This window comes from Dromiciops gliroides, chromosome 1 (genome assembly GCF_019393635.1).
Source record: "Dromiciops gliroides isolate mDroGli1 chromosome 1, mDroGli1.pri, whole genome shotgun sequence".
Classification (NCBI taxonomy): Eukaryota; Metazoa; Chordata; class Mammalia; order Microbiotheria; family Microbiotheriidae; genus Dromiciops; species Dromiciops gliroides.
In genome coordinates, this window is record NC_057861.1 from 218,382,626 (window position 1) to 218,395,469 (window position 12,844).

The 12,844-nt window shown below is 35.6% G+C and overlaps 1 protein-coding gene across 2 annotated transcripts in view; it reads right to left on the reverse strand.

The window, feature by feature from the left end:
• Nucleotides 1–3,522: 3,522 nt before the first annotated feature.
• Nucleotides 3,523–12,844, reverse strand: part of RNMT (RNA guanine-7 methyltransferase) — a 55,803-nt gene continuing 46,481 nt past the window's right edge. For both annotated transcript variants that reach the window (XM_043985814.1, XM_043985804.1), the window contains exons 9-11: nucleotides 7,577–7,678; nucleotides 6,908–6,941; nucleotides 3,523–5,709 (exon numbers count right to left, since the gene is read on the reverse strand). In XM_043985814.1, coding sequence (XP_043841749.1) covers nucleotides 5,672–5,709; nucleotides 6,908–6,941; nucleotides 7,577–7,678 — 174 coding nt within the window. In that variant the 3' untranslated portion in view covers nucleotides 3,523–5,671. The remainder of the gene's footprint in view (nucleotides 5,710–6,907; nucleotides 6,942–7,576; nucleotides 7,679–12,844) is intronic.

Sequence of the window (12,844 nt, forward strand, 5' to 3'; positions counted from 1 at the left end):
GCAGCTTTGATCATGACTTTTTTTTTTCCCAAGGCAATGAGTGTTTAAGCGACCTGCCCAGGATCACACGGCTAGTGTCAAGTGTCTGAGGCCCGATTTGAACTCAGGTTCTCCTAAATCCAGGGCTGGTGCTTTATCCACTGCGCCACCTAGCTGCCGTGATCATATGACCTTTTAAGAAAGCATTTCAGGGAAGTTCTGCTCACCAATCTGTTTTGTGCTTTTCCATTGTCAGTGGTCTCTTAAAAGAGCCTTGATAAACACATTGCCCCAGGGCTTGAATGCTCCACATAGTACCCTCCTGGCCGGATTCTACCCCCGGTATCCACAGATGATGTTTTGACTCCCTATGCCAATCCAGAAACTTGGAAAAAAAAATTTTATTGTTGCATTTCCCAATAAGTATTCAGTCTGGTGCCCTGCCATTATCCATGGAACAAAGAATATTAAAATAAAAGGCTAAAAAAAAAATAGAAGGAAATGTAAGGTCTCTTACAGCAAAAAGAACTGTTGTTTGTCCTTCTTTTAAGAAAATCAATGACATCATAGGGTGATGTCTTAATGTATGTGAATGGGCACAGAACTGTCAACCTCATTCTTCCAGTCATTGAAGTCCAGCGACAAGATAGATGGCAAGACCAGTGATGGTCTAGGATGCAGTGAGTGGCCTTGGTGTCTTTGATGTCTGAACAAACTCTAAGTGCTCTTCAGCACCTGCTTCAGCCGCCTTCATGACCATTGGTACAAATTGTTCTTGGCGACCATTCCGCTAGGGAGTTTTCACAGGCTTGGGGTAGACATCCCCGTAACTCACTGATGGGTTTGAGCAAGCCCATCAGTTACCTTCAACCTGGTTCAGCCCCACTACTGAGATGGTTTGCCGGGGTGTGGCCACTGCACATGCCATCGCTTCTTGGAACAAGTGAAAATTGAATGCCAGATAGAAATCAAAGGTGGATGAGCAGCCCTGAAAAGGGCTCAGCAAACCCTCATACTAGAGATGCTAGTCTTCCTTGAACACCCCAACATCCCCTTCCCCCCATAAAAACCTACCTGGAAAATGGGGAGATAATTTAAGATACACTGGATTAACTGAAAGCTATAGTCCCCTTCCCCCACCAAAAAAAAAAAAAAGGTTCTAAAACTATTTCAAGAAACTTTAAAAGAAAACTGACCAAATCTCTTAGAAGGCAGCAAAGTGAAAAGGAAGCCAACAGTCACCTTCTGTAAGGAATCCCAAAATGAATACTCCCAGAAACATTAAAAAAAAAAAATCCAGACCTTCCAGGTCAAAAGAACTAAATTACTGAAAGCTGCCATAAAGAATTTAAATACAAGGAGCCATGGTTAGTATCATGATTTAGCAGTCACAACTATATAATGGGGTAGAGAGCTCAGAATAGCTAATACCAGAAGGGAAAAGATGTAGGATGAAAAGCAATAACAAGGGGGCAGCTAGATGGCACAGTGGATAGAGGACTGGTCCTGGATTCGAGGTGCTGGGTTCAAATCCGGCCTCAGACACTTGACACTTACTAGCTGTGTGACCCTGGGCAAGTCACTTAACCCTCATTGTCCCATCCAAAAAAGTTTTTTAAAAAAGCAAAAACAACGTATCTGCCAAAACTGAGTATAACCTTACAGGATCAACAATTGGCCTTTAATAGAAGAGAGAATTTTAAGCATCCCTAATAAAAAGACCAGACCTACACTGGAACTCTGAGGTTCAAACACAGGAGTTAAGAGAAACACAATTATAAGGGACCAGAACAAGGATAAATTGTTTATGTGTCCCTACTGAATCTCATCAGCACCAGAAGTCAGGAGTCTAAACAGACAAAAGACCAGGGAACAGTCTCGATTGTCTTATAAGGGAAAAGGAGGGGAAGAGGAAGGTTAGGAAATATTATCTCATATAATCAACGCATGCAAGTAAAAGTCTATACAAATAAGGAAGAAGGAATAGAAGGAGCAGATCACACTGGAACCTCACTCTCATTTAAAATGATCAGAGGGAAGAATACATGTATAAACAGGGCTGGGTACAGAAATAGTTCACTCAGAAAAATAAAAGATAGGTGTAATAAAAGGGAAGGGAAATTAAGGGAGAGATGAGTTCAAAGCAAAACAAACTCTTAAAAATATACAAAAATACTTATAGCTTTTTGTAGTGGCAAAAAGTCAGAAACTGAGGGGGTACCCATCAATTGGGGAAGTTAACAAGTGTACAAATGTGATGGAATAGTAAACCACAAAGAGGATGATTTCAGAAAAACTTGGGAAGATGTGTACAATGTAAACACTGAAGAGACAAGTGAGTGGAACCACAATTTATACAATGACAATATTGTAAAGACGTTACAAAGACTTTTAAAGATTTCATAACTCTGATAAGCATAATGACCCAGCACAATTCCTGAGAATTCAAGATGAAATATGCTACACAACATCTAGACCTCAGTGTATCGTAAAACATTAATATTTTAGACATGATCAAAGAGGCAATTTATTTTACTTGACTACGATTCTAACAGTTTAGTTTTTCTCAACTGGGGGTTCGGCAGGTAGTGAAGGTGGATTTTGGCTGAATTTTTAAAATTCTGATTATCAGTATCTCAGGTTTCATTGTGATGGATAGTGCCCTTGTCAGTTTATCCCAATCAGCTGGCTAATGATATTTAGGGATTCAGATGATCCCCACCTGTTCTCCCACATCAATTGTTTCTGATAGATACCTCATGCTACTCTAATTTTCAGTTGACACTGTTCAAATTTTTTTTCTCATCAAATCATTGAGTTTCATTGCCCCCTTTTATTTTTAAGGGTGTCTAGTATTTGAGTCCTATTTTCCATGTTCTGTTCAAAGAGCTTCTCTAAGTTTTTCTTGAATTCTCATTTTATTTTTACCTCTTACTTGAATTTTTCCCTGTTGTGGCAATCTTCTCTTTTCTCCAAAGCTCAGTTTGTACTTAGGGAATTACTCTCTAGCTATCTTCATGCCAAAGCCACCAAGCATATAACCATTTCCCAACTCTCTTTGCTTTAGCTCTGGGAACAAATCAAATACACATGACCACTCCTGGAAAGGATGTGTAAATCAACTGCCTTATGACTCCACTCACCATCCCTGTGACTCCCACATCTGAAACACCCTTCCCCTGGTCACCACTCTGGTTTTCTTTATTTGTTTCAGATGTACTTAAGTTCTCATGTCACCATCTTTACCAGAATATCTTATGATACTTTAAGTAACCTTTGAAGGATTTGGTTATTAAATGTAACATTCTAAAAGATGTTAATAGCAAATTAGTTTTTTCTGCCACTCAGATCAAATTAAGTGGCCTAACAATCACCCACCAATGGGGCCTTGGGAAGGGGGAAGGAAGGGTGGGAGAAAAATTTGGAACAAAACATATCTTTACATATAATTAAGAAAAATTTTAAATTAAAAACAATTAAATAAAGGATAAATGAAACCTAAAGATATTTATGCAAACTAAAGAACCAAGTTTGACTATTTCATGTGCTCACAACAAAGTGACATTTTATTATTCAATCTTCATGGCCTGTATTTATTTATAGCTGTGGTACATTTACAAATATCAGAAGAAGAAAAAAAACCTTAAGTCTCAGTACCATTACCAGTAACTATAATAAACTAATTTGAGGCAGGGCATGAGAGAGAGAACTATGAAAACAAACAAGCATACCCCCCAAATACCAGAATTAGAATGAAGATATGAGAATAGTGCCAAGAAAATGAATCAGTCAGAATCCTGACACTTACTAAACCTATCCAACCATGAGAAATTTGCTCTCATTAGCCTCAGTTTCCTCAACTATAGAATGGTAATAATGCTTATTACCCCGCATGCTCCACAGGATTGTTGCAAGGAAATTATACTGTAAACACTGAATGAAGTACCATAGAAATTTGTTTTCACTATTATTGATGTTAGCTGACCTCAGAAACGAAAGTAATTCTGATAACTGGAGATTATAGCAGAGACGGCATTCCTCCTATGGACGACCAATGGAGATTTTGATTCCTCAAGTAACAACATTTATCAGATTTTTCTTGGTTATTATAATTAGTGTTTAATTCACCAAATAAAAACAAGGATAATTTGCTGAAAGTATCATTGTTAAAGAGCCTATAGGAAAATTCTTCCCATGTAGTAAGTTATGTATTTTTATCTCGCTATACATGTGATTATATGGCTAAAGAAAAGGTAAACAACCTATGGAAGGGGTCAGTGAGTACTTTCAATAGTACATCACTATCCTGTATTCTCTTTGAGAAAACCCCTTTCCTCTTTTATGTACTTTTTCCCCCTTGTCCTTTGCCTATGTTCTAGCTATGTTCTGGCATGTACAGCCTTGATGGTGATGCTTAGAACTGACTCCTAGACCAAAAGTGCCCTACTGATTTACACTACCACTTATCACCATACTTCAATAAGCATCAACCTAATATCTAACTACTGACTTTATGACCACACACTACTAGAGAAATCCCATGTATAATATATACCTTGGGTAAAACAAATTTTCAGTTTACTGTGCGAAGTGAGATTTTTTTTAATTGTGAGAAAAATTAATATTGCAACTCGGAGCCACATGAGACTTATTGATCAAATACAGTAGCTAGATACAATCTTTGCAAATAATGATGTATTAGAAGGCATGAAAAATGTTTCCACACAATCATGTGTTTGCTGTCAATAAGGGGACTCTATAACCTTTTATAAACAATAGCTTAGAATTTTGTAGTTCTAATGATCGAACATTTTAAATAGCAGCACAAATTTCTCCTTTAAAAAGAAGTGAGAAAAGCTGCAAACATTACTATAGAAAACAAATTCTCTATGCTATGCATCTAAAAAGTCTATTTGGGGAAGGACATTATGATAAGAAAACTCTACTACTTGTACTAAATATATGAAACTATACTAAGTGTAGTATACCAGTAGTAGCAGGCTACTACTTATATTAAATATTGTAGCAAATGTCTAAATAAGTTGCCTGGAATTTTAAGATGTCTTAAAATAGACATGTGAAAATTTCTATTTTACCAACATATTCAGAAAACCAACATTCAAAACCGTACAGAATGCAAAACCATTTAATGTTGAAAAAATAACAAGACTACACATAAGCACACACATGTGTGTGCACAAACACACAACTTGAATTTCTTGCCCCACATCCTACAGTCTCAAAATTTAATACTGTAAACATACATTACTGAACAAACTGGAGCATCGTGGTAATGGCTCAGCTGCCTTAATAACAAGTTGTACTGTAACAATTTTTGAAAGCTACCAGATCAGTGAGAAGTCAAATAGGTTTTCTCCCTTGATCATTTCTGAAAGCAAACTAATTGTTTTAAAGAGATGAATGTCCAAGCTTGGTTTCTTATAGACATACACAAAAGTTTATCTGCCACAATCAGGAGCTATTGGGCAGATATATGTTTGTCCTAGTTCTTGGCAAGGTCCTACATGTTTGCAATCAATTTTGTTTTTAAAGGAAGAGAAAAACAAATCAAAACAGAAACAAAAATAAGGAAAGAAAAAGATTAAAGCAAAGCTTCGAGTGCTGATTGTGAATCCTCCACATCTGTACAAGGTGGGATAAACCACTCTTCCTGAATAAACCAGTTTTATGTTCATGGCTGCTTTTCAAATGCAAAAACCAAGTAAATACCTAAAAAGAAAAAAGAAAAACATATTTAAGGATTGGTATCTTGCTCCATAATGAAAATAAAAAGAACAACTGTAGTACATAGTATAAGGTTTGGTAAAAATTCCTGTTCTCAGGATAGCCTATTTCAGTTCATACTTAAATGGATAAATGATCACCAATTGCAAAATTTGTGTACACACTATAATCTACAGTAACATTAGTTCAATAATTTAATTGCTCTAAAAGACACAAGATGTCTAAAACTGCACTGATAGGGACAACTAATTTCTGAAAGAAATTAAATATTTTGGTCCTAACTATTTTGGTCAAACACAGAGTTAATATGCTTCAGAGGCACTTCATCTTAGCTTAAAGCAGTACATAAAGAATTCTTTAAATGTACTCCCACTCTTTTGGTACTCCAAATCCACGAAACAAGATTTGTTTTCATGGACAGGAGACCACTTTTGCTTTTTCTTCATATTCTTTTTTTTTTTTTTTAGTGAGGCAATTGGGGTTAATTGACTTGCCCAGGGTCACACAGCTAGTAAGTGTTAAGTGTCTGAGGTCAGATTTGAACTCAGGTACTCCTGACTCCAGGGCCGGTGCTCTATCCACTGCGCCATCTAGCTGCCCCCTTTTTCTTCATATTCTTAAAGAACATGGTGCCTGGCACATATACAGTACTGTTTGTTGACTGATTAACTGGAGTATGTTATTAAAAGAGTGTTGGTTTAGGTGCAAGTTAAGGCTAAAGAATCAATAGTTTCACACTGAAGGAAGGAACTAAATATGAGTCTTAGGCTAGATCTATAAACTTGAAAATATAGTAAATCACACAAAATCAATCTTATAAACAACAGTTTATAGTTTCAGGGGCCCTGGTTTTATTACAAAGCCCTCACTGATGTCAGTGGAAGAAAAGGCTACATATAATTAGATCACAGACACAGTTCAATCTCCATCCATACATATGTGCCTTTACTTGGGATGGTTATGTGTTGAGGGAAAGTGAGGGTGGGAATGGGAAGGGGATGGACAATGAAAATGAATGAGGAGAGGTTCAGATGTATGGAGGCTGCCTGGTATTCAGGAAATTTAACAAATACATGCACAATAATAGAGTGTAATTTATCTCTACAAATTCTCATCAGTAAGTGAATTTATCAGATCTAAACACTAAAAGATGCTGTTATACGTTCACATTGATGCTACTTACTTGTAGCTTCCCATTCAGATTTACTTAAGGTCCCCTAAATTTAAATTCAAAAAGAGAGAAGAAAGAGTTATAAAGTTCAATATAAAACCATACAGCTTTCCACAAATTTGATGTCTAAACTTGTAAACTTTTTAAACATTATACAATACCTAAGATAAAAACTGCAGGTCTAGGTTTAACCACCAGTACAAACTGATACTACAAATTTTGAAGGGTAACTATGAGTATTGTCTATACAATCTCAAAAGTCTGAGTTTAATTTTAACATTTAATAGCTTAGAAATTTAGTAGTACATACACTTAATAATAAAAAATTTAAAGTACCTCTTCAATTACAACCAAACTTTTAACTAATATATAAAATGTATTAGTATAATTAGTGATAGTAATAGTAATCTATTTATGAAAAAATAATGAATTTATTTTAAACTACGTTCATAAATCCAATACTGGATACAAATCCTTAATCTAACACCCTCCTCTTTTTCTGAGAGAAAATAGAGAAAGGGTCACAAGGAATAGCTTAAAAAAAAAAAAGTCAAAGAACAGTGAAGTGTTCAAAGCCTCCTAAAGAAATGCCATGGACAGATCTGGATTAATTTTTATATTTCAACACAGTATTTGTTTTAACTAATGCCTAACAAATATTTTCTTTAAGGAAATACTTACCAAAGGTAATCTAACTTGACTATTTTTCATATATTTTGCAGCATGTTCATAATCGTCCAAATTTCCAGAGGCAAGCTTAGAATTCTCATTTGCTGGATATGGCTAAGAAAGTAAATTAAACTCTTGAGTTTCCTGATACCAATAAGACTATAATTCAGAATTTAGTTAGATCAATCCTTAAAATATATCATTAAGATAAAGTCAAGAAACATTACACAGTCTCTTAGGAGTAAAATGGTAACTTACTTTAAACATATAAAAGAAAAATTATGAGAGAAACTATGACAAAGAAGAAACAATCTTGACTTGCACTCAGAAAACCCAAGTTCTAACAACTATGAAATCACATTCAACTTGATCCTGCAAAAGACACTTACTTTTAGGAATCTCAGTTTCCTCAATTGTAAAAACAAAAACTGCTACTACTTGTACTATTTTACTTCATAGGATTGTTTGAGGTAAATGCTCACAAATAAATTTACAAAAATGTAAAGCACTACCAAAAGATAAGCAGTCAAAGAATGTGAACAGTTTTTTTAAAGAACCACATGAAAAACTGTTTCAAATCACTCAAAGAAATACAAACTAAAACAACACTGAGGTAAGATTTTATACTCATTAAAGGATAAGAAAAGCAGAATTAGTTAATACTGAGGGAGCAGAACACAATGATGACTGTCTCTAGTGTTAGTGAAGCTGTTCAAAACAAACACACACTTATTAAGTGCTTACTATGTACCTGGGACTATATTAAGTGCTAGGAATATGAAAATAAATAAGAAAAAGACAACCCCTGTTCTGAAGGATCTTACAATATAATAAGGGAAAAGAACACACAAAAGGAAGCTGAAAAGGATGAAGGGAGGAGGGGAAAGGTATCTGGTGTAGGGGCATAAATAATTGACTGGGCTTTTGAGCCTTAATAACAGCTTTTCAAGGGGTTGTTATTTTTTGTGTAGTTTTTTGTTTGTTTTTGTTTTGTTTTGGGGAGGTGTTGTCCTGCTCTCTGGCCAATCAGGGAAGAAAGATCCTAAGGGTATTTTTTTGTGTGAGGCAATTGGGGTTAAATGACTTGCCCAGGGTCACACAGCTAGTAAGTGTCAAGTGTCTGAGGCCGGATTTGAACTCAGGACCTCCTGAATCCAGGGCTGGTGCTTTATCCACTGCACCACCTAGCTGCCCAAGGGTATTTTTTTAAACTCACATTTCAATATGACCTAATCTGACTAGTTCTGCAAATGAAGTCATACCACTTGATCTAATGGGTATATACCCAGGAAGATCAACTATAGACATCATGTGTACATACATAACACATTATCACTCTAGAAGTCTGCAAATAAGAGACATTGAGATGACAAAGTTTTGAGCACAATCCATTTATTAGCAAAGCTTGCAATTGCCAATAAATGGGATCCCAGGCTCCTCAGTGACCAAGGACACACCTGACAATCAAGGCAGTTCCTTTGCAGTAAAACAACACAATCTATTATTAGCACTGGGGGCATTATTGAGTTACAACTGGCTACATTCAGGGAACTAGGATTTTGTACAAGTTGGGGATTTCTGCACAACTTGGAATATCTGACAATAGCTCTTCATGAGATACATTTGCCCTATACCTTAAGTAAGTTTTTTCCTAAAAGTAGATGGTAACTTACACAAGAGTGAAACAGGGAACTAAAGTTGCAAGCCTAAGGAGTTAAAGCTTGATTACACCACAATGAAATAAAGTAATATACAAAATTTTAACATCGCAACATAAACACACATAAAATGTAATACAATATTAATAGCAATACTTCTAGTAAAAGACTGGAAATACATTCTAAGCTCACAATGATGGCAGAATGGCTGAATAAATTGTGATTTATGAAATATAACTTATATGTAAAAAATAAATCTGAAGAGAAGACATAGGAAAACATTTTATGAACGATAAAAACAAAGAACAAAAACAATGACAAAAATCATATAAATGAAAGTAACACTAAATCAAAAAGGACTATATGTGAACTACTATGATTAAGAAATTAAGATTAAGTATTTGCATAAAGCATTACAGTAATAGTGATTTAAATATATTATCTCATATGATTCATGGTGATGATAGCATAAATATTAACTTTTTACAATTTTACTTTTTTCTGAGCCTCAGTCTGCCTCACCATAGGACTTTGGCAAAATCACATTGCTAGTTGGCAACTGGCACAGCCCAAACTAGAATCCAGTTAAATGCTCTTTTTCTATTACACAATGCTAAGAAAGGAAGGGGATGGCTAAATGGTACAGTGGAAAGAGCAATGGGCATGGAGTCAGGAAGACCCGAATTCAAATTTAGTCTTAGCCATTTTACTAGCTGTGTGATTCTAGACAAGTCACTTACCCTCCCCCCATTTGCCTCAATTCTTCATCTGTAAAATGGGGACACACCGGAGAAGGAAATAGCAAACCACTCCAGTAATCTTTGCCATGAAAACCCATGGACAAAAAAGTTTATGGGGTCCTGTAGAATTGGACCTGACTGAACTACTGAACAACAACTTGAAACTACAGATAAATGGTTTTTAACAAGACATAATGAATTAGCCCAGTAACATAACCATGGAAGTATAAGAATACATCATTCAACTAACAATGAAATAAATCTCCTACAGTAACACTGGTTTAACTGGAAAAGTTCTTAAAACAACTAAGCATATGAAAGAAAATGAGATTGAGGGATAAGGGAATCAGAAAGTAAGATCAAAGAAAAGCAATTCAAATCTTTAAGAGATAGAGTCATGAACACACTAACCAAAACTAAATGTAAATACTTACAATCTTTAGAAAGATATGATAGTCCCAAGAAAACAAAAAACAGAAACAGAAGAAGGGGCAGCTAAGTGGCGCAGTGGATAGAGCACCGACCCTGGAGTCAGAAGTGTTTGAGTTCAAATCCAGCCTCAGATGCTTGACACTTACTAGCTGTGTGACCCTAGGCAAGTCACTTAACCCCAACTGCCTCACAAAAAAACAAAAAACAGAATGATAGGCTCATTGATTTAGACCTGAAAGAAACCTTAAAAGCCAGTAAATTCAACCCCTTGATTTTAAAGTGGAGGAAACTGAAACCCAGAAACATTAAGGGCCCAACCTTTTCCTTTTATAAGCCATCTTAAAATTCTTAATATAAGATGTGGATGGCAATAAATTATAAATTAATTTGACTAAACTTTTTTTTTGGGGGGGGGATAGGAGGGTCCTTTCTGCCCCCAACCACCAAACTTCTGAGTGAGTAATGTCTTTCAAATAGTCACCCTGCTCAACACATCCTTGGAATTCTTTCTGTAATTACCCTCAGAGTCAGTTTACTATCCTCACCAAAACATTCATTTCACTATTCTAGACAAGGGTACTTCCTTAGTTCAATCTTTTTCTCTAATCTTTTCTGCATTCTTTCTGCTTAGATCTGCCTTTCCCTATAAAATAATTTTTAGATAGTCTGATTGGTATGGTACTATATAAATTAATTTAGATAGTATTGTCATTTTTACTATATTAGCCCTGCCTATCCATGAGCAATTGATATCTTTCCAATTATTTAGATCTGATTTGATTTGTGTGAAGAGTGTTTGGTAGTTGTGTTCATAGAGTTCCTGGGTTTGTCTTGGCAAGTAGACTCCCAAGTATTTTATATTACCTACCGTTACTTTAAATGGAATTTCTCTTTCTATCTCTTGCTGCTGGACTTTGTTGATCATGTATAGAAACGCTGATGATTTATGTGGATTTATTTTATATCCTGCTACTCTGCTAAAGTTGTTAATTATTTCAAGTAATTTTTGAGTTGATTCTCTAGGATTCTTTAAGTATACCATCATATCATCTGCAAAGAATGATAGTTTTATTTCTTCCTTGCCTATTCTAATTCCTTTAATTCCTTTTTCTTCTCTGATTGCTAAAGCTAACATTTCTAGTACAATATTAAATAATAGGGGTGATAATGGACATCCCTGTTTCACCCTTGATCTTATTGGGAAGGCCTCTAATTTATTTCCATTGCATATAATGCTTGCTGATGGTTTTAGGTAGATACTGTTTATTATTTTAAGGAAAGCTCCACCTATTCCTAAACTCTCTAGTGTTTTTATTAGGAATGGATAGGAACTTAGTATTTGACAAAAACTGCTGGGAAAACTGGAAGATAGTATGGCAGAAATTAGGCATAGACCAACATCTGACACCTTACACTAAAATAAGGTCAAAATGGATACATGATTTAGACATAAGCGGTGATACCATAGGTAAATTAGGAGAGAAAGGAATAGTCTACCTTTCAGATCTTTGGAAAGGAAAACAGTTTATGACCAAACAAGAGGTTGAGAGTATTATAAAATGCAAAATGGATGATTTTGATTACATTAAATTAAAAATTTTTGTACAAACAGAAGCAATGCATCCAAAATTAGAAGGGAGGCAGAAAGCTAGGAAACAATTTTTATGGCCAGTAAAAGGCCTCATTTCTAAAATATATAGGGAACTAAATCAAATGTATAAGAATCCAAGTCATTCCCCAATTGAGAAATGGTCAAAGGATAAGAACAGGCAGTTTTCTGATGAAGAAACCAAAGCTATCTATTCCCATATGAAAAAATGCTCTAAATCACTATTGATTAGAGAAATGCAAATTAAAACAACTCTGAGGTACCACCTGACAACTATCAGATTGGCTAATATGACAAAAAAGGAAAATAATAAATGTTGGAGAAGCTGTGGAAAAATTGGAACACCAATGCATTGTTGGTGGAGCTGTGAACTGATTCAACCATTCTGGAGAACAATTTGGAATTATGCCCAAAGGGCTATAAAGCTGTGCATACCCTTTGACCCAGCAATACCACTTTTGGGTCTTTTTCCCAAAGAGATCATGGAAAGGGGAGAGGGACCCACATGTACAAAAATATTTATAGCGCCTCTTTACGCGGTGGCAAGGAATTGGAAGTTCAGGGGATGCCCATCAACTGGGGAATGGCTGGACAAGTTGTGGTATATGAATGTAATGGAATACTATTGTGCTGTAAGAAATGATGAGCAGAACCAGAAGAACATTGTACACAGTATCATCAACATTGTGTGTTGATCTACTGTGATGGACTAGATTCTTCTCACCAGTGCAATGATACAGAAGAGTTCCAGGGAACTCATGATAGAAGAGGATCTCCAAATCCAGGGGGCGAAAAAAAAACAAACTATGGAGTATAGATGCTGAATGAACCATACTATTTC